The sequence below is a fragment of the Giraffa tippelskirchi genome, chromosome 4 (assembly GCF_054371585.1).
Source record: "Giraffa tippelskirchi isolate mGirTip1 chromosome 4, T2T-mGirTip1v1.2.pri, whole genome shotgun sequence".
Taxonomy (NCBI): Eukaryota; Metazoa; Chordata; class Mammalia; order Artiodactyla; family Giraffidae; genus Giraffa; species Giraffa tippelskirchi.
Genome location: NC_137278.1, coordinates 54175291 through 54197380, shown reverse-complemented (window position 1 = coordinate 54197380; position 22090 = coordinate 54175291). Strand labels below are relative to the sequence as shown.

At 49.4% G+C, this 22090-nt stretch overlaps 1 protein-coding gene across 3 annotated transcripts; it reads left to right on the top strand.

The window, feature by feature from the left end:
* The first annotated feature begins 11205 nt into the window (after positions 1 to 11205).
* Positions 11206 to 20854, top strand: SFTPB (surfactant protein B). 3 transcript variants are annotated; one of them, XM_081596962.1, is made up of 11 exons: positions 11206 to 11880; positions 12459 to 12589; positions 12985 to 13056; positions 13395 to 13520; positions 14894 to 15046; positions 15257 to 15346; positions 16978 to 17161; positions 17304 to 17464; positions 18281 to 18361; positions 19114 to 19198; positions 19317 to 20854. In XM_081596962.1, exons 1-10 carry the CDS (start codon positions 11817 to 11819, stop codon positions 19174 to 19176), a joined length of 1125 nt encoding a protein of 374 aa, XP_081453088.1. In that variant the 5' UTR covers positions 11206 to 11816; the 3' UTR covers positions 19177 to 19198; positions 19317 to 20854. The 3 variants fall into 3 exon arrangements, with proteins under 3 accessions (XP_081453088.1, XP_081453090.1, XP_081453089.1); XM_081596964.1 differs by having other exon boundaries at positions 17047 to 17161; positions 19317 to 19913; XM_081596963.1 differs by lacking the exon at positions 19317 to 20854 and having other exon boundaries at positions 12462 to 12589; positions 19114 to 19176.
* Positions 20855 to 22090: the final 1236 nt, after the last annotated feature.

Here is a 22090-nt window from a genome sequence, read left to right as displayed (position 1 = left end):
TAGAATGAAGACACAGGACATACAAAAATGAACTGAACTGTAGCTTTTCCCCTCTAACTTTCATACCTTTTCATAATGCATATTTTAGGACAATGATACTATTCATTAAATGATGCTTTCCTTTCAAAACATGATAATTCCAAGAAAGAGTTTATACCTGCTCAGGAACATTGTATATTACAAATGATAATTTGTAATGAGTTAAATGAGTTAATTTTGTTAACTTTTAACTTTATTAAAGTTAAATGAGCTAATTTTTGGATATACTGATATTTGTGTTACCCAGAAAACTACTGAATGCAAACTGTTATGTAAATATGAGATTCACTGTAAACTTAGGATACGAGCCTATATAAACATTTTAATCAAAAATTTTATCAATGACCTACAGTATGTGTGTGTATGTGTGTGTGTGTGTGTGTGTGTGTGTGTGTGTGTGTGTTAACAGCTTAGTTGTGTCTGACTCCTTGCAACCCCATAGACTCCAGCCCACCAGGCCCCTCTGTCCATGGGATTCTCCAGGCAAGAACACTGGAGTAGGTTGCCATTTCCCTCTCCAAAAGGAACTATAGAAAGAAAGAAAGTGAAGTCACTCAGTCGTGTCCGACTCTTTGTGACCTCACGGACTGTAGCCTACCAGGTTCCCCAATCCATGGAATTTTCCAGGCAAGGGTACTGGAGTGGGTTGCCATTTCCTTCTCTAACCTACAGTATAGCACAAGGATTTATATTCATTATCTTATAATAACCTATTACCAAAAAGAATCTGAAAAAGTAGATATCCATGTATATGTATAACAATCATTGCTATACACCTGAAACACTGTATATCAGTTCTGACAAAGTGAAAGTGTTAGTCATTCAGTCATGTCCAACTCTTTGTGACCCATGGACTGTAGCCCACCAGGCTCCTTTTTCCATGGGATCATCCAGGCAAGCATACTAGAGTGGGTGGTGGCCATTTCCTTCTCCAGAGGATCCTCCCAACATAGGGATCAAACCTGGGTTTCGTGGATTGCAGGTAGACTTTTCACCATCTGAGCCACTAGGGAAGCCCATATCAACTCTATTTCAATTAAAAAAATAAAACAAACTTTTAAACCTCTCAGCAGCAGCTTACCACTCAAAATATAAATGTGAGAGAGGAAAAGCAGACAAAGACACCTTCGGGTGGCTATTACGGTTAGACTTTCTCACCTTCTCTTTTTCCTTCTTTTAACCTGAAGAGGTTGGAAAGTTTCACCAACACTTACCAGAATTCATTGCAACTTGGGACTGGGTGTGAAACCATGTCTACAGTTAGATGTACTGATGTGCATTTGAGACACTGACGCCAAGACCATCTCTTTATTCTCTTTTGACTATTTTGGCGGCAGGCGAGCAAGGTCATGGAAGTGTAACATTTGGGGGCAGGAGCATTTCCAGTACCAGAGGTCTTCTTAAATTGGCTTTCCAATCCCTGGATGGCAGTTTTGGATGTGTATTCTTGAACTCGGAGCTGTAGAACTGGCTTGAAATTGTCTTCAGAAACAATTGTTGAGGGCAAGTTCTTAAAGTTCCAGGAGTATTCCTTGAAGCCCATTTCAGAACCTGCTTCTTCAGTCCCACAACCATTTTTGAGGACCCAAACCCCTGTGTTAAGTCCCCTACTTTCAAACTACCTGGGATTTTTCTCTTTCCGGCATTGAACACTGACTGACCCAACTTTCATAATCCCAGTACTCCTCCCAGAGAAGAGAGGAGAAGTGGGTAGGAATTCTACCAAAGACAGGCTTCTCTGGACCTGCACTGTGTCCTCTATGTCTTCAGTGGACCCTGAAAGTGTGGTACACACACACACACACACACACACACACACAGTTTTGTCCTCATAACCCTGTGGTTTAAACTGCCAACTCTGTGGTCAACAAGCATGTGGGTGAAGTTTTGAAGAGTAGATCAGTGTTAGAGGTGATAAATTATCTTAGAAGGATGAATTCTCATCCTTTGCACCACTTCCCCTGTCCATCTGAGCCAGTGGGGTTGACAGTGCAGCCTCTCAGTCAATGTTCTTCATTAATCTGTCTCCATTTTGCTTCCAGAAGCCCCTGACCAATGGAGCATTGTCTTCAGCACCCCCTTATTAGTTGTTGTTCAGTTGCTAAATCGTATCTGACTCTTTGTTACCCATGGACTACAGCACATCAGGCTTCCTTATCCTTCACTATCTCCCAGAGTTTGCTCAAACTCATGTTCACTGAGTTTGTGATGCCATCCAACCATCTCATCCTCTGTTGCCCCCTTCTCCTCCTGCCCTCAATCTTTCCCAGCATCAGGGTCTTTTCCAATGAGTCTTTTCCAGGGTCTTTTCCTACTCTCACATCTATTTTCTTGGGCTCCAAGATCACTGCAGATGGTGACTGCGGCCATGAAATTAATAGACACTTGTTCCTTGGAAGAAAAGCTATTACAAACCTAGACAGCACATTAAAAAGCAGAGACATCATTTTGCCACAAATGTCTATATAGTCAAATCTATGGTTTTTCCAGTAGTCATGTATGGATGTGAGAATCAGACCATAAAGAAGGCTTAGCACCAAAGAACTGATGCTTTTAAATTGCGGTACTGGGAAAGACTCTTGAGAGTGCCTTGGACTGAAAGGAGATCAAACCAGTGAATTCTTAAGGAAACCAACCCTTAGTATTCATTGGAAGGACTTATGCTGAAGCTGAAGCTCCAATACTTTGGCCAACTGATGTGAAGAGACCCTCATTGGAAAAGACCCTGATGCTGGGAAAGATTGAGGGCAGGAGGAGAAGGGGGCAACAGAGGATGAGATGGTTGGATGGCATCACAAACTCAGTGAACATGAGTTTGAGCAAACTCTGGGAGATAATGAAGGACAGGGGAGCCTGGCATGCTGCAATCCATGGAGATACCAAGAGTTGGATACAATTTAGTGACTCAACAACAACAGCAAGAGGTCAAGTGAGTTCCTTTCTGAGCTAGAGCATTTGCCAGGAAGTGTGAAATCCTCAGGGTTCTCTTTTCCTGGCATGGTGAGTGAAAATGTTCAAGATGGTGCTGTGTGTCAGCCTGTACCCCAGGGGGGGCTGTGATGAGCTAGCCCCTGGCCACCCACCATGCACATGAACTTGAACATGAAACAGACCTCTGTGGTCTTAAACCACTAAGCTTTGGAGTTTCATGGTCATAATTTCCTGAGCTTGAGGCTCCTGATGTGTGAAGAAATACAGTTATCAAGGTTTCCCCCCAGTATCTGCTGTCTTCCTTTTGTGTCACTATCACAAATTTGAGGGCCCTGTCCCCCCTCATTTCAGTCTCTGCTGGGACAGACCCTGACTCTTCCCAACCAATCACTGTGTCCCATTTTCATGGCACAGTGATGGGCTCAGGGGAGGGATGTACCCCAATTTCAACCTTGCTTCCCAGGTGGCTCAGTGGTAAAGAATCTGCCTGCAATGCAGAAGACATGCATTTGATCCTTGGGTCGGAAGATCCCCTGGAGAAGGGAATGGCAACCCACACCAGTATTCTTGCCTGGGAAATCCCATGGACAGAGGAGCCTGGCTGGCTACAGTCCACGGAGTCACAAAGAGTCAGGCACAACTTAGCAACTGAGCACACACACAATATGAGATATGTGCTGTAGTTTCAGGGAAGAAAGGCTTCTTCCAACTACCACCAGAGCTTCCAGCAGAGCCCCACTCCCTGCCCAGACAGTGTGTGGTGAGACTGTGACACCTGGAAAGCAGAGGACAGGTAGGGAGAAAGGCCAGATCTTCTTGGCGATATGATTTGAGATTCTGGATCAAGCTTTGCCTACAACTACTTGATCTATTTCTGGACTTTTCAGTTACATGAGCCCAAAATTTCCTTTTTTTAAGTCAGTTTGAATCAAGTTCTATGTTGTTTGCTATATAAAAATACCTGATACAAGCACTTTTGCAAACAGAAATTAATTCACGAACACAAAAATAACAAAAATACTCCCCAAAGTGAAACTCTTATTTTGCTAGCTTTAAGAAAGCCTGTGAAGAACAAAGTTGGATCATTCGTAGAGATATGGGTGGACCTAGTCTGTCATACAGAGTGAAGGAAGTCAGAAAGAGAAAAACAAATATTGTATATTAACACATATATGTGGGATCTAGAAAAATGGTAGGGATGAACGTATTTGAACCAGGGCAGGAAGAGAATAGATGTAGAGAACAGACATGTGAACATGGTTGTGGGGGAAGGGGAGGGTGGCATGAATCGGGAGATTAGGATTGACATGTATAGTATCACGTGTGAAATAGATAACTAGTGGGAAACTGCTGTATAGCACAGGGAACTCAGCTTGGTGCTCTGTGATGACCTGAAAGGGGGGGGGGGATGAAAGCTCAAGAGGGAGGGGATATATGTAGACATATAGTTGATTCACCTTGTTGTACAGAAGAAACTAACACAACATTGTAAAGCAATTATCCTCCAGTTTTTAAAAAAAAATAGCCAGTCAAGTGAAAACAAAAAGAAAGAAAACCTGTGATTTAGCAGAAATTAACACAATGTTGTAAATTAACTATACTTCAATTTTTAAAAAGAGAGAGTGAGAGGATGCTTTAAAAAATTAGGGAAAAAAAAGTCTGTGATTTTAGTTCCTCCTATGCCCTCATATTTCTAGTTTCTGAATATAACAGAAGTGCCATGCCGAAAGAGCTTCGTGTGTTAAACGCTAACGTCCTGAGCAGGATTACTGCATAAGGACCACCTATTCAGGAAGTGTGTTTGTGCACCACTATAAACAGAGCCTCATCAGGGGTGCTGTGAGAGCACTAATAGGAATTAGACAAGATTCCTGCCCCCAGGGCCCAGGGTTCAATGAGAGATACAGACACTTGGCTCCCTAAAGAGCACCTGTTGGATGGGAAGCTCCTTGAAGGTAAGAACAATATTGAGTTTATTCACAGATGCATCTCCAGTGCCTAGAACAGTACCTGGCACATTGCCAGTTATGTATCACTATATCTTTCTTAATTCAGTGTGTGTGTGTGTGTTCAGTCACTCAGTTGTTTCTGACTCTTTGTGATCCCATGGACTGTGGCCTGCCAGGTTCCTCTGTCCATGGAATTTTCCAGGCAAGAATACTGGAATGGGTTGCCAGTTCCTACACCAGGGGATCTTCTTGACCCAGGGATCGAAGATGTGTCTCTTACATCTTCTGCATTGGCAGGTGGGTTCTTTTACCCCCATGCCACTTTGGAAGTCCCCTTAATTCAGTGAAATAAATAAATAGAGTCATTATTTCTTCAAGTCATCCCATGCTTAGTTGCTCAGTTATGTCCCACTCTTTGTGACCCCATGGACTGTAGCCTACCAGGCTCTTCTGTCCTTGGGATTCTCCAGGCAAGAATACTAGAGTGGGTAGCCATTCCTTTCTCCAGGAGATCTTCCTGAACCAAGGATCGAACCTATGTCTCCTGCATTGCAGGCAGATTCTTTACTGTCTGACCCACAAGGGAAGCCCCAAGCCATCACAACATAGGCTTAAATATGGAATTGATGCCAGCGTAGTAACTTGAACTTCCCGTATCTCTCCCTTCCAGTTACTGCAAGAATCTCAGCCCTTACAAAGTCTCCTCCACTCTCTGTATCGCAGGAGTTCCTGAGCTCACCCTGGTGTCCGGGAAGGCAATGAGCACTGTGGTTTAAGCTCCCAGATCATTAACTGTTCTTTGGTCAAATGAATGAACAAATGAAAGTTCTTTCTAAACTCCAAGTTCCATTGCCCTCCCTCCCTCTTTTCCCCTCTCCCAAATAAATTAATTTCTTCTTTTGAAAGAAAGTAAAACACAAGAAAAAACTGTCCTGGGACTTCCCTGATGGTTCAGTGGTTAAGACTCCACACTTTCACTGGAGAGGGTGCAGATTCAATCCCTGGTGGAGGAACTAAGATCTTGCATGCTATGCTGCGCAGCCAACAAAATAAGATAAAATAAGTAGATAGTCAAAATAAGATAAAATAAGTAGATAGAAGAAAAGGGGAGAAGGAAATGGCAACCCACTCTAGTATTCTTGCCTAGAGAATCATGTGGACAGAGGAGCCTGGTGGGCTGCTGTCCACTGGGTCGCACAGAATTGGACATGACTGAAGCAACTTAGCATGCATGCATGCATTGGAGAAGGAAATGGCAACCCACTCCAGTATTCTTGCCTGGAGAATCCCAGGGACGGAGGAGCCTGGTGGGCTGCCGTCTATGGGGTCACATAGAGTCGGACACAACTGAAGCGACTTAGCAGCAGAAGAAGAAGAAGAAGAAAAAAAAGAAAGAAAGAAAAGACTGTGCTGGGAAACATGGCATTTGCCTTGTTTTCTCCCATGGGTTCATTCAAATACATTCCACTAGGACTTCCCTGGTGGTCCAGCAGTTAATAATCTGCCTTTCGATGCAGGGAACAGGGGTTCAATCCCTGGTCTGGGAAGATCCCATAGGCCACAGGGCAACTAACTTTGTACATCAGAACTACTGAGCCCTTGTATTCTAGAGTCTGTGCTCCTCATCAGGAGAAGCTACTACAATGAGAAGCCCAAACACTGCAACTAGAGAGTAGCCCCTGCTCTCCACAACTAGAGTAAGTCCGCGTGCAGCAACAAAGACCCAGCCCAGTGAAAAATGAAGAAAGAAATTAATTAATTAATTTAAAAAGCACACCCCATAAAAGAACAAAGGTGGGAGAGGGGAGGAAAGTCACAGACCCTGATGAGTCATTTCCAGAGCAATGTTGGGGAAGTGCAGCCTGAAACCACAAAAGGAATTGATAGGAATTCTCCTCTTCACTTTCATCTCTCACAAGATATAAAAGTGATTTTAATATGCAACCTGTAACAACACTTGGCTGACCCTCTTGGGTCTCAGCTTTGAAGCCTCTCAAGTCCCTGCTTTGGAGCCTCATGTTTCTCACAATCAAAAGAAAAACGGGGAAAAAAGATGAAAATAAAAGACAAAAAGAAAGAAAGAAAAACAGGGAAGTCCATGAGTTAAAACTCTATGCTTCCTTTGCAGGGGGTACAGGTTTGATCCGTGGTCAGAGAACTAAGATTCCACATGCATCGGAGACACAGAAAAAAAGAAAAGGAAAACAGCTTTTCTCTCCTCCAGCTTGACTTATTTCTTTCCCTCTCTTCTCTCCACCCCACCCCATTTCTTTCTAATTGGGGTAAAACATTAAATTTGCCATTTTAGCAATCTTTATTCCCTGACCAGGGATTGAACCTGCACCCTCCAAATTGGAAATGAGGAGTCTTAACCACCGGACCACCAGGGAAGTCCCATTGTAACAATCTTGAGCATATAGTTCAGCGGCATTAAGTACGTTCACAATATTGTATAATCATCACCACCGTCCACCTCCAGCATTTTCTCATCTTGCAAAGCTGAAATTATGTCCCCATTAAACACTAACTCCCCATTTTTTCTCCCCTCAGCCCCTGGCAACCACCATTCTACTTTCTGTCTATGAATTTGACTGCTCTAGGAATTTCATATAAATAGAATCATACATTATTTGTCCTTTTGTGTCTGACATTTCACTGAACATCTTGTTTTTAAAGTTCATCTATGTTGTAGCATACATCAGAATTTTATTCCTGCATATGGCCACATACAATTTCATTGCCAGTTTCCCTGGTGGCTTGGTGGTAAAGAACCCGCCTACCAATGCAGGAGACACGGGTTTGATCCCTGATCCGAGAAGATCCCAGATGCCGGCAACAGAGCAACTAAGCTCATGCACCACAACTACTGAGCCTGAGCACCCTAGAGCCCATGCTTTGCATCAAGAGAAGCCACCACATGGGAAGCCCTCACACCGCAACTATTAATAGAGAATAGTCCCTTCTGGCCACAACTAGAGAAAGCTCACACAGCAACAAAGACCCAGCACAGCCAAAAATTAATTAATTAATTAATTAAATGAAAAAAATCATTAAATCAAAAAAATTTGTTACTAAAAAAAAAGAAGACGTACAGATGGCCAAGAGGCACACGAAAAGATGTTCAACATCACTAATTGTTAAAGAGATGCAAATAAAACCTATGAACTATCACTTCACATCAGCTAGAATGGCTATCACCAAAAAATCCACAAACAATAAATGCCAGAGAGGATGTATAGAGAAGGAACCCTCATACACAGTCAGTGGCAATGTAAATTGGTACAGCCACTATGAAGAACAGTATGGAGGTCCCTTAAAAAACTAAACATAGAGCTTCTGTATGACCCTGCAATCCCACTCTTGGGCATATATCTAGAGAAAAACATGATCCAAAAGGATGCATGCACCCTAGTGTTCATTGCAGCATTGTTTACAATAGCCAAGACACAGAATCAACCTAAATGTCCATTGACAGAGGAATGGCTAAAGAAGATGTGGTGCATATATGCATGGAATATTACTAAGCCATTGAAAAGAATGGAATAATGCCATTTGCAGCAACATGGCTGGACCTAGAGAATGTCATGATGAGTGAAATAAGTCAGACCGAGAAGGAGAAACATTGTATGACATCCCTTATATGTGGAATCTAAAAAGAAATGATAGAAATGAACTTACTTACAAAATAGAAAGAGACTCACAGACTTAGAGAACAAACTCGTGGTTTCAGGGTTTGGGTGGGTGGGGAGGATCGGGGGAAGGGATAGTTAGGGAGTTTGGGATGGTCATGTATACACCACCATATTTAAAATGGATAACCAGCAAGGAACTCTGCTCAATGTCATTTTGCAGCCTGGATGGGAGGGGAGTTTAGGCGAGAATGGATTCATATATTTGTATGGCTGAGTCCCTTTGCTGTTTACCTGAAACTATCACTACCTTGTTTGTTAATTGGCTATACTCCAATACAAAATAAATAGTTAAAAAAAATAGGTGGGTCAGGAGGACAACTAGCTGTACAGCACATCTGTGTGGGCTCTGTCTGTAGCCATACCCTGTGACAAGCCCAATATTATTTTCTTTCTTTTCCTTTTATTTTTTTTGTTTCTTTTTTTAAATTTATTTTTCATTGAAGGAGAGTTGATTTACAATGTTGTGTTAATTTCTGCTGTACAATAAAGTGACTCAGTTATATACGTGTGTACATTCTTTTTTATATTGTTTTCCATTATGGTTTATCACAGGATGTTGAAGATAGTTCCCTGTTCTGTACAGGAGAATTTTGTTTTTTTATCCATTCTATATATAATAGCTTGCATCTACTAAGCCCAACCTGCTCACCCACTCCTCCCTCCTCCCACCCCTGAGAAGTAAAATTTTAATCAGAGATTGAGATGCAGATAACATCAAAGCAAGAAAAACCAGAGACCCACCCAGGGACCACGAGGCCAACAATCTCACCCCTGCCCTGGGCCAGGGCAGCTCAGCCAATGATTGGTTTTGTGTGTTTATTTTATCCTCTTGGATCGCAGCTCTAAAGAGCGTAGTGACCCGGACCCCTCTTTGAGGATTTGGGGGTGAAGGGGGGCTGAAGTAGAAGAGAATAGCTTTATTACTTTGCCAGGCAAAGGGGGAAAAAGCCTCCAGCCTCAAAAACTATGTGTCCTAACTTGGAAAAGATGGTGAGAAGTTTTATAGTAATGGTTCATACTATACATACAATTCATACAATGGTTTATAGTAAAGGGCGTGATCAGCTCATAGACATTCTTCTGATGAGTTTGTGGTGAAGCAATTGGGAGTCAGCATCATTAATCTTCAGGTCCAACTTATCTGGGGTCTATGTGCTTAGGGGCAGCATACGAGTTAACTTCTCCCACTTGAAGGGGTTTCTTTATCTTTACTTCAAGGTGGTTATCTGAGACATTTGGTCACCTTGTAAAATGGAAATTCTCCCTACCCCCACCCCCACTCCACCCCCAGAAGCTGCCTAGGCCATCTTTATCCTCCTGCCATAGCAATTGGTTTGGAAACGTGTGACCTAATTAGAGTCAAATGTAGGCTTCCCTGAGATTAATTCATGAACCCTGGAAGAGACTCCCCTTCATCTGGAGTTACCATGTCAAGAGGATGTGAGTCCAGAGCAGCAAGCATCCACAGTGCCTGGTTTCAGGACTCAATGAAGCTCAGATTCTTGATGTCTCATTGCAGACGGAATTCACTGAGAGACAAAGTGAAAGGTAAGAAGTGGATTTATTTAGAGAGAAACATACTCCACAGATAGAGCATGGGCTATCTCAGAAGGTGAGAGAGGCTCTTTGAGGATATGATGGGAGCCATGGACACACTATCCAAAAACCCCCCAACCCCAGAACACAGTGTTGTGTTCAGCATGAAGGATTTGAGACAATGTCATGTGTCCAAACCCAGGTCCCATTCCCCTGGGCGCCCGGGAGCCTGGGGTCTCCCAGCCTTCTCGTCATTAAGTGGGACGGTGTGATGGAGTCCTGGCCCATGAAGTGGGAGCAGAAATGAAGGCTACTCTCGGGCCTGATCCTCAACTCCTTCCCCCCTCTTTCTGCCATCCAGATACAGAGGAACCAGGGGAGGACCCCAAGCCCTGGGGAACAGCAGAACAAGCGGAAGGATGGGCCTGGGCCCCAGAGCGACGGCATGAACCTGAGCCTCCCTGCTGAATCAGCCTGCCCTGCGGTATGCCGTGAGCAAGAAGGCAGTTAGACACCCTGACCAACACCCCAGAGGCAGCCCCCCACCCTCTGCGGCTAGGCAGTCCTGAGTGTGCCCAGGGCAACTCCTCTGTTAAACACTCACCAGTCCCACCTTCTTGGGAGGAATGCAAATCACGGGGACCCATCTTTGTCACAGGTTTACACACACTCTTGGTCGACTCCTGTGATAGCAACCGTTTCTCCTACCGATGAGGGCTTGAGGCCAACAGAAACTGCCCGAACCCCTGTGTGACCTTGAGAGTCATTCGGCTATCCTGAGTCCAGCGGTACTGATTCCCACCTGCGCGAGCCAGAAGCGGCACCCGTGATCTTCTACTGGAGAGGGTACCCCAGGACTCAGCCACAGTGGTGGCCACGAGCCAGCGCCTGACTCCCTGCTCTCACCCCTTATGTCTGCCCCTCATGGGTGGTCAGCTTATTCCTGGATGTGCGCTGCCCACGGGGGCCTGACCAGGCAACTGCAAAGAACAGTTTTTTCCCCCTGAACTGCCAAGCTGTGCCCCTTGTCTCAGATACTTGGGACACTTTGGTTTTTTTCTTTTTTTTCTTTGCTTCATGTAAACCTCTTCTGACCGACGCTGGCCATGTTCTCAGAGAAGCAGAGGAGGTTTCTGGAGGAAAGAATAAGGAGAGGGTGGGGGTAGGTGACCATCTCCAGGCTTGCCCCTCCACGGCTTGCCCCTGGTCAAGAGCCAGGCAGGAAGCTCTTAAGAGTCATTGCTCAAGAGTAGAGGAGGCCAGAGAGGCCCTGGGTAGAGAAGGGAGGGGAGTCACCCTGGCTACTCTGGTCCTGTCTCAGTTTCCCTTCCATAACCCAGGGAGATGGGATTGGACGTGAAGGATCAAGAGCCCCCAGGTTGGAGGGAGTCCAGGCCCCTGAGAGGAAGAATGTGTGTGTTGGGGGTGGGAGGGCGGCAAAGGGAGCAGGGAAGGTCATCGGGCAGGATATGGCAGGGTGGGGGCGAACAGGGGGCAGGCAGGAGTGTTACTGCTGGGAAGAGGTGGGGATCAAAGCATCTGGAGGGCTCTCTAGGGCAAAGGCAAACACTGAGGTCACCACTGCTCCCACAGAGCCTTGCCCCCACACCCCAGCCCCCAGCTATAAGGGCCCCCGCCCCAAGCAGGGTGTCCAGGCTGTGGAGGTGTCATGGCCAAGTCACACCTGCTGTCATGGCTGCTGCTGCTGCCCACACTCTGTGGTCCAGGCACTGGTGAGTACCCCCAGCCTCCCCTTGCCTCCCCACCCCCAGGAGCTAGGTGTGGAGGGGGCATTGCAAACTTCTCCACCATTCACTGAGCCCTGACTCTGTCCTAAGCATTATCCTTAGTCTGGACATTATCCTCATTTTAAAGATGAGAGAGCCTTGACTCAGAGACTCCAGGGCTCATCCAAGGTCACACAACTGGTGGGCACTAGTGCAGGTAGAGGGTTTCCCAGGCGATATTGTAGTAAAGAACCCGCTTGCCAATGTAGGAGATGCAAGAGACGTGGGTTCGATCCCTGGGTCAGGAAGATCCCGTGAGGAAGGTCATGGCAACCCACTCCAGTATTCATGCCTGGATAATCCCAGGGACAGAGAAGCCTGGGGGGTTACAGTTCAAAGGGTCTCAAAGAGTTGGACATGACTGAAGCAACTTAGCATACACACACAGAGCAAGTAGAAGCCAGAGCTGTCTGACTCTAGCAGGTTTAAGAGCCATGCATCCCAGGAAAATTAGGTGTGGAATTTGGGGGAGGCCAGTGCACCAGGTGTGGCATGGATCCCAAGGTTGCTCTGGCTTCAAATAGCAGCTGATGGGACCACCTACTCCCTGGCCTGTGCCCAGGGCCCCGAGTTCTGGTGCCAAAGTCTGGAGCAAGCGTTGCAGTGCAGAGCCCTAGGGCACTGCCTGCAGGAAGTCTGGGGACATGTGGAAGCCGTGAGTACTACTCAAGGATGTAGGGAGACAAAAGGGCTCAGGGTAAAGGGTCCTGGGTAGACTCTGGATGTGCCTGATGGATTGGAGCCTCCATAGGGGATAGGATGGGATGGAGTGGAATAGGATAGAATATGATGGATAGGGTGGTGTGGGATGAATGGGATGGGATGGATGGGATAAATGAGATTGGATGGGATGGGGTGAGATGGGATGGAATGGGATGGATGGGGTAGGATGAGTGGGATGGAATGAATGGGATGTGATGGGATGGGATGAATGGGATGGGGTGGGACCATGGACACTTGCCTGTGTCTTGGAGTGCCCTGTTGGCCTTAGCCACCTGAGCTGGGAGCATGTCCCCCATCATGTGCCCCACCTTGGGGCCCTCTCCTCAGGATGACCTGTGCCAGGAATGTGAGAACATCTCCCGCATCCTCACCAAGATGGCCAAGGAGGCCATTTTCCAGGTAATGAGGCCCAGACCCTGAATTGAAGCTTGGAGGTTAAGCGATGGAAGAAGAGGTGAGCCTCTTACAGGAGCATCTCCAAGCTGGGGATGATGCCTGGGTTTACCAGGGGTCTCCTGGTCGGGAGAGGGCTCTGGGAGTGATCTCAGCATCACAGTCTTTCCTAAGGGGAGCTACCCTGCCTGTGCCCAACCACATAGCTCCTTTAGCACCCTCCCAACTCCAGGGCCCTGGGCCAAGGCAACCAGTCAGCTGGGCAGTGGCCCCATGTCCAGGGGCTCAGATGGGGCAGACCTGAGAGGCCAGGCTAATGGTCCTTTCTCTGGCCTGCCTCGCAGGGTACAGTGCGCAAATTCCTGGAGCAGGAGTGCGATGTCCTTCCGCTGAAACTCCTCGTGCCCCAGTGTCGCCACCTGCTGGACACCTACTTCCCTCTGATCATTGACCACATCCAGAGCCAGATGGTGAGGCCCGCCCACCTTGCCTCCAAGCTGCCTCCCTCACAGCCTTCATGCCTGCCCTTTCCCAGAGTTACCCCAACATGTGGTACCCCAGCACACACATAAACACACACACAGACACACACACACACACACATACACACAAGCATCCTACCCACACCCAGTCCAGGAAACTCAGTGCCCCTCAGCTGGTGCCCAGATCACAGCCCCATCCACTAAGCTATACACAGTGGGCCTGCACACTTACAAACTCCTACACACACCCTCACGCTCTTCATACAAACACACACTGGGTCACAAATCCATACTACAGACACAGTCTCAAGCAAAACTCATACCATCCCACAAGAATAACAAATAATTTTACTTTGTGCTAACTCTGAGTAGGCTCTAAGCTTTAAGTCCTTAAAATACTGTAATTAAAGGAATCTTCCAACCACTGCTTCAGAGAAGTTAACCCCCAAGAATGTGTGTCCTTAGTCACCCAGTGTGTCCAACTCTGTGACCCCGTGGGCTGTAGCTCACCAGGCTCCTCTGTCCACGGAATTTTCCAGGCAAGAATACTAGAGTGAGTTACCATTCCCTTCTCTAGGGGAACTTCTTGACCCAGGGATCAAACCCCAGTCTCCTGCATTGCTGGCGAATTCTTTACCACTGAGCCACCAGGGAAGCCTTGGTGGCTCCAGTGGTAAAGAATCTTCCTGCCAACGCGGGAGATGTAAGAGACACAGGTTTGATCCCTGGGTCAGGAAGATCCCCTGGAGTAGTTAATGGCAACCAACTCCAGTTTTCTTGCCTGGAAAATTCCATGGACAGAGGAACCTGGAGGGATACGACTGAACACATAAATACCCAAAGATACACAGATAATAATTGGTCAAGCTTTGATTTTGACCTCTGTCCTTTGAATCCACAATTCACATTCTTGATTAAGGAAAGGCAGCTCCCATGTGGTTTAATATGTGGGTCTAAAGGCTTATTAAAGAAAATGCAAAAGGAATAACAATTTGCCTAATACAATTTGAGTTTCTCCTCCAGAAAAAAAAAAACAAAAAAAACCCCACATCATCTACACACTCACACAAAAGACACAGTCTCATGTACTTATGCCCATTCATTCTCACAAACATCCATGCTCACACTCATTTACACACATCCCCAGACAAGTGCCCCAAAGCCCCCACATGACCTCCCTCTCTGCCTTTGGTCTCCCCGATCCCCTCCATAGAATCTTAAACCACAACCCCAAACCAGCCTGCTCCCCTCATTCCAGGCCACAGACAGTGGCCTGGTATCTGAATCCTTGAGCCAGACTGAGCAAGAGTGGGGCTCCCTCCCCCACCCTAACCACCCCCTCACCCTGTGTTGTGCCCTAGAACCCGAAGTTCATCTGTCAACACGTGGGCCTGTGCAAGCCCAGGCACCCAGAGCCGGGGCAGGGGCCAGAGCCACGGGGCCCTCTGCTGGACAAGCTGGTCCTCCCCCTGCTGCCAGGGGCCCCACAGGCCAAGCTTGGGCCTCAGACACAGGTGAGGTGGGGATCCAGAGCGCCAGGGCCACAGCCGAGGCCCTGGAGGCCGGGAGCACTTGACCTGGGAGGGGCAGAGCCGGGAAGGGCACCAGCACTACACACAGGGCCTAAGGCGGGAGCAGGAGAAGAGGAGATGGAGGTGAGGCTGGTGAGCAGAGCCCGGGCGAGCCTGCTGTCCAGCCTGCCTCCAGCGTGATTCTTCCGCCAGGACCTCTCCGAGCAGCAGTTCCCCATTCCCCTCCCCTACTGCTGGCTCTGCCGGACTCTGATCCAACGGATCCAGGTTGTGATTCCCAAGGTGAGGCATCCAGGCCACAGGGCTCCCCACTGCTCCACTTCCCCCATCCCTCCTCAGAAGTCAGGAGGGGAGCCATTTGTGCATTGTTCCCACCCAAGGCACCCTCCCCTCGGGCTGGACCTCTAAGTGCCAGGACTAGAGCTTCTTCAACAATTGTGAAGCCCTCACTGTGTGCCAGGCACTATGCGTGTGTTCTCAGTCACTCAGACTTTTGCGGTTTTTTTTGGTTTTTTTTTAACTTTTTGGCCTGTGGGATCTTAGTTCCCCTGACCAGGGATTGAGCCTGCAGCCCCTACAGTGGAAGCACAGAGTCTTAGCCAGAGGACCCCCAGGGCAGCGCCAAGATGGGTGAGGGTTTTTAATGACAGAAGCTATTTTAGCATGTTCACATGCTGATGAAAGGGATGGGCAAGAGGGAGAAGCAATGAAGCAGGACAGAGGGGGATGCAGGGTGGACCCTATGTACAAGGAGATGGCCAGCCTTTGACAGAGCTGGGGTCCCTCATCATAGAGGGAGGAGAGGACGAGTGTGGGATCTGATGCAAGCAAAATGGGTCCTTGTGGTGAGACGAGTCATTTGGAAGGTGTCACATCCCAAAAATATACATGTCCCCCTGTTCCACTCCTTCCTTGGCCGTCCTGATGCTGAGGGACAGCGGGAGCTTCAGGCAGGAACAGGGCCCAGGCCAGCCTGCCACATATCGGTCCTTTTTTTAAAATTGAAGTATAGTTGATGTATAGGCTTCCTGATGGCTTAGCAGGTAAAACTCTGCCTGCAATGCAAGAGAGGCAGGAGATGCAGGTGCGATCCCTGGATCGAGAAGATCCCCTAGAGGAGGAAATGACAACCCACTCCAGCATTCTTGCCTGGGAAATCCCATGAATAGAGGAGCCTGGCAGGCTACAGCCCATAGGGTCGCAAAGAGACAAACACGACTGAAGCAACTGGGGACACACACACAAACATAGTTGATGTACAATATTATATAACTCTCAAGTGTACAGTACAGTGATTCACAACTTTCAAAGGTTATAGTCCATTTATAGTTATTAAAAAATATTGGCTATATTCCCTGAGGTGTGCAGTAGATCCTTGTAGCTTATTTCACGTATGAAAGTTCTTTATATGAATCGGCTGAATGAATAAAGGAGCGGAGGAATAAGTGTGCCTGCATCTTCTCTCCTTGCTCTTCAGCAGGGAGGTTGTGTTTGGAATCAAGGGTGGGGTGGGGTGAGGGAACTCCTTACTTCCCCATGGGGCTCCTGAAACCAGGGACTTCTTGACTCTGGGAGCCACAGACAGGAGCTTGTCCACCTGTGGAGGAAGCATGGCACCACCTGGTCAGGAGGGAGAAGACTCGGGTTGGTTCTGCCTCTGCCCCAGGCTGCCATGTGGCCTGAGCAATGTCCACCTCTCTGGGAAACTCTTTGAAGTCAGAGTGGGGGTCTGTGGCCTGGTTCTTGCACCAGCTCAGTGACTCTGGACAAGTCCCCTGGACTCCCTGATGTTCAGCATCTGTCTGCAAACAGTGTAACAATTCTCCAAGGCCTCCAGGGAAGGTCTACAAAGCACCCCGAGCAGGTCTTTCGGGGGAAGGTGCCACCCTGTCCTTTCTCGGCCCCCACCCCAGGGTGTACTGGCCATGACTGTGGCCCAGGTGTGCCACGTGGTACCCCTGCTGGTGGGTGGCATCTGCCAGTGCCTGGTTGAGCGCTATGCTGCTATCCTCCTGGACACACTGCTAGGCCACACGCTGCCCCAGCTGGTCTGTGGTCTCGTCCTCCGGTGCTCCAGCGAGGACAGCACTGGCCCAGGTGAGCCTGCTGCCCTAGCCCCTGCCCATCACCTGCTCCCATCCCCTCCCCTGCCAACCACAGCCCTGCACGACCCTCCCCTTCTCGGGTCCACCTGCACTGCGCCAGTGAGGACAGGAACACGGCTGTTTTTTCTCTCTAGCCCTCCCTGCCCTGGGGTCCCTGACTAGAGAACAGCTACCACAAGACTCTGAGTGCCAGCTCTGTGTGTTTGTGACCACCCAAGCAGGGAACAGCAGTGAGCAGGCCATGCCACAGGCAATGCGCCAGGCCTGCCTGGGCACCTGGCTGGACAGGCAAAAGGTGAGGGGTAGGCGTGTTGGGGGGCTCGGGACCCAGGGGCTGCCCGAGGTGGAGGGTTGGGTCCAAGACAGGTTTCCCAGACAGAGACACACAGAGTGGGCCGAACCTCTGCCCTTAAGGTGCTCAGACGCAGACAGGACACAGCCCAAACAATGACATCATTGTAACTTAGGGCAAAAGGTCGGGAGACATCTCTGGACCAGGAGCATGGGCTCAGGAGGACAAGCAGGCCTCCCTCACAGACCAGGAGAGAGGCCCAGTCATCTGCCAGGAGATGAGTAATACCAGGGCCAGCTAAGCAAGAGAAGGCCTGGGCTCCTCTCCAGGTCCCAGTCCTGTCCCTGCCCCAGGGCTCCTCCTGGTGTGACTCAGTGGGGACAAAGCCACCGGCAGGAGAGGCCTAGGCCTGGGGTCCCGGAGCCCTGATGTTCTCTGAGAGTGGGTGACAGGCCTGCTGACTCCTGGAGAAGGCCGCTTTCCGCACAGTGCTCCCCTCATCAGGTCTCTAGGACCAGATGAACTTCAGGGTGGCTTCCAGAGCTGAAATGGAGAAGGGAGGGAAGGATGGGGCCAAGATCCTGCCCTTCAGTCTCCATCTCTGAGGTCCCTGGTTTTCCTGACAGAAACCCCCATTTCCACCCAGCTGCTTGTTCCATCTTACAGCCAGAGCTGCTCACTGGGGGCTGAGGGCTGGACTTACACCAGTCCCAGGGAGCTCTGAGGTGATCCCGATAAGCGGGGAGGCCAGACGGTAAGGCAGGAGGGCCCTGCCCCGGGCCTGGGTCCACCCAGCCCTGTGTCTGTCTCCTCTCTCAGTGTGAGCGGTTTGTGGAGGAGCACGCACCCCGGCTGCAGACTCTGGTGTCCAGCGGCTGGGATGCCCACATGGCCTGCCAGGTATGCTCACCCCTGCCAGCTGGTTCCAGGACTTGCCTCAGCTCCCAGAGTCGTCCCCCCACCCCCTAGTCCATAGTTCTCAGTGCAGGGCAGCCCCAGGAGTGCCAGCCCATGACTGGGAGGCGCCCTCCTATGTTTTACTATAGACAAGGCAGTCTCAGAGAAGTCAAGAAAAAGCCACAAAAGAATGAAAAGGGAGGAGGTATGGGCAGGAAGGGGCTTCCCAGGTGGCGCTAGTGGTAAAGAACCCGCCTGCCAATGCAGGAGATCTGGGTTCAATCCCTGGGTCGGGAAGATCACCTGGAGAAGGAAATGACAACCCATTCCAGTATTCTTGCCTAGAGAATACCACGAACAGAGGAGCCTGGCGGGCTACAGTCCAGAGGGTTGCAAAGAGTCAAACAGGACTGAAGGGACTGAGCACCTGGGAAGGGAGGGGCAGCTTTAACGAGTGTGGTTTGATGTGTTTTCTGGGATGGGGGTTGTTCACTGAGCAGTGTGTGCTTAGTGGGGGTGGGGGCGGGTACAAATTGTGTGTCCTGGGGCAAGTATGCCCCTCCTCTGGCTCCAAACCCTGAAGGCCTGTGGCTTGGAGGGTGGCCTGAGGGATCCACGAGGTCACACCAAGAGCTCTTGCCAGGTGGCAGGTGGAGTGAGAGCTGCCCCTACTGGGTGGGGGGAGCCTCCCCAACCTCTCAGAGCTGGGAATCAGGGGTGCAAGGCCTCAGGGCCCTAATACTGTCCCATGGCAGGCCCTAGGGACATGTGCGCCTCCGCTCAGTCCTCTCCAGTGTGTCCATAGCCCCCACTTCTGATGACAACGCACAGCTATGGCAGGTGAGTCCAGGCTCCCATTGATGGGAGGGGCGTCAGTCCTGCCCCCATTGGGAGGGGGGCCTCTTCTGTCCCCAAGCAGGAGGAGGCAGCCTCCAATCTTCCATCCTCCTCCTCACAGGCTGAACTCAAGGCTCCTGAGGGCCCTGGCAGTGCCATCTCCCGACTGTCCTCTCTCAAACCCGCTCACCCCCCTGCCCAGAATCCCCATGGCGTGGCCAGTGCCAGGCTCGGCTCCCAGCTTGCTGGCCCTCCCACAGCCCAGAGGGGAACTTCCACGGCTGAGCATGGCTTTCCCCTCACAGATCACCCTCTGCACTCACTGATCCTCAGTGCCAAATGTGCTTACACCAAGGCCTGCCTTTCCTGAAACTCAGACACCAGACATTGCTCCCCAAAGACGCCAGGAACTCCTCCATCGCCTGACTCCTCCTACCTGAGACTCCGCCCTCTCTCCCTCAATGTCACTGGGTCAGAGGTGACCCCTTAGGACAGAGGGGCGGGGCAGAGGCAGCCTCCATGCCAGGTGCCTTGGGAGAGGGAAGCGCCCCTGAGAACAGACCTGGCAACTTCACAGTTCTGCCCAGGGCAAGACCCCCAACATGAAGGTCACGTATTCATCTCTTCTCACTCGTTTTTTTACAATGCAATGAGTACCTGTGACCAGGCCACATTCTGGGATCAAGGGCTAGAGGTGTGAATAAAACAGTGAGCCCCCTCCAACCCTCCTGGAGCTCACGCCCCAGGGCCCATCTGCGGGTGGAGGGGAGTCCAGCCTGCTCCAGAGACCCTTGAGAATCACGAGCCCCTGGGGGAGGTGGTGGGGAGGAAGTGTCTGTGACAATTCAGACTCTCCCTGCAGGGACAAGTTTAATGTCATCCCCATTGATGCCAGCTGCTGGGGCCGGGGGTCAGGGGTGGGGGTCAGGGGGCTGCCAGAAAGAGCTGGGCCTTCCAGCTCTATTGAAACAGGAAGAGGTGTGGTTAGCACAGAAGGCCTGGGCTCTGGTCTGAACTCTGCCAGCCCCTGGCCATGGGTCCCCAGCCAAGACACACCACCCTCCTCTGGCCCTCACTCTCCTCAGTGACAAAGGTGGAGCTGGGTGAGGTGGTCTTCAGGACTCTCCATCTGACAAGGCCCCACCTCTGGCTCCCTGCCCTGCCCACACTGAGAAGAAGTGTGGGCTTCACTCCCATGCTCCCCTTCCCCATCTCCTTTCCTCCAAAGGCTCTGAGGCTGGTAGGCTACAGGCCCGCAGATTGTGCCTTCAGTCCTGGGTCAGCCTGGTATGTCTTATCTCTAACCACAGCCTGGAACCACTTCCGTCCACTTTGGGAGTGAGGGGCAGCCAAGACCTCATCTTCTGGACAAGGAATGCAGACAGGGCTTCCGGCCCAGGGCCACCTGCACTTCCCACCAGAGCCAGCCCAACTCTCCCAACACCCCCGGCACTGGGCTGAGGGGCCCTTGTCGTGGGCCCCCAGTCCTTCTCCAAGTCCTGGCATCAAGAAGACAGCGGAGGGAGAATCCTGTGCTGGCCTCATTCCCATCTCCATGTGCATGAGATACTAGCTTTTACAATCACTCTGCTAACACTTACACAAAATTAAGAATTCAGAAGAATAAAAAAATGGGAACAGAAAGTCCCAGAAAAGACAGACGCGTGAAATCCTTAAACTTTTTTTAAACATCAGGAAATCCCTGGTGTGGTCAAAAGTGGGCACAGCGGTGCTCAATCCTGGTGGAAGGTGATTGGGCATGTTCGTATGTGAATGTTTTCCTGTTGCTTTTTGTTAAGACGTAAAAGGGGGTTTTCTTTTTCTCTTTTTGTACGGTGACTCTTTACAACCCCATGGACTGCAGCACTGTTGAACTTCCAACTTTCGTTAGAAATGTGAGGGTGGCTTGATTCCTGCTGTGATTTATCTCCTCAAAGCTCGCTTGGGGCTAGGCACACTGAGGATTGGTTCCCATGTAATACAGCACCTGTAACGATGACAACAAAGTGCCATCTCCTTGTCCTGAAAGGAAACACACTGCCCTTTAAGATGCTGCAGAAGCCGCAGCCCCTCCCTGAAGGTAAGCCAGGCTGGGGGCTGCCTCACTCTGCTCTGTGTTGGCAAAAGAGATGCCCATGTCGCCTCTTCCTCCTGTCACTGCTTCCAGCCTGATCCCTACCTGTGACTCCACCCCCACCAAAGAGTCCTTCCACTGAGATGAGTTAGGGTGCCCCAAACTCAAAATATACCCTGCAAAATTAATCTTCAGCATTAAAGACCTAAATACCTGAAAGTGTCCCTTCACTTATGAAAGAACTTTTGTCATTATATTTCCTATCATAAAAGAAATACACATTTTTGGAAAGGATCCTGATGCTGGGAAAGACTGAGGGCAAGAGGAGAGAAGGGGACAACAGAGAATGAGAAGGTTGGATGGCATCACCGACTCAACAGACATGAGTCTGAGCAAACTCAGGGATATAGTGAAGGACAGGGAAGCCTGGTGTGCTGCAGTTCATGGGGACGCAAAGAGTCAGACACGACTTAGCGACTGAACAATAACCACACGTTTATTGTAGCAAATTCAGAAACTGCAGATGAAAAAAGAGTAGAAATCACCCACAATCCTACCAGTCCCAGAAGAGAGCTATAGTGGATGGAGACTTTGCCCCTGAACTACAGACTTTTTCAGTCCATCTGACTACACTTTGGCTCTACCCTGAATGGCTCCACTGTTCAAGCACGGAAAGCTTATTATACAACCTGCTGTTGGGGCAGGGATGTTGGACACACACCCTTGGCCTCAGAATTGGAAGTTTTAAAGAAGTTTTTTTGTAAATCTATAGCAGACCTTTGTCTTGAAAGCCATCACTTTAATTACAAGTTCAAGCTCTC

Excerpts from the sequence above, each read along its gene's own strand:
- SFTPB (XM_081596962.1), top strand. The coding sequence starts at position 11,817 with ATGGCCAAGTCACACCTGCTGTCATGGCTGCTGCTGCTGCCCACACTC. Across the intron at positions 17,162-17,303 it reads CGAGGACAGCACTGGCCCAG|CCCTCCCTGCCCTGGGGTCC; the intron begins GTGAGCCTGCTG and ends TTTTCTCTCTAG. Across the intron at positions 18,362-19,113 it reads ATGCCCACATGGCCTGCCAG|GCCCTAGGGACATGTGCGCC; the intron begins GTATGCTCACCC and ends GTCCCATGGCAG.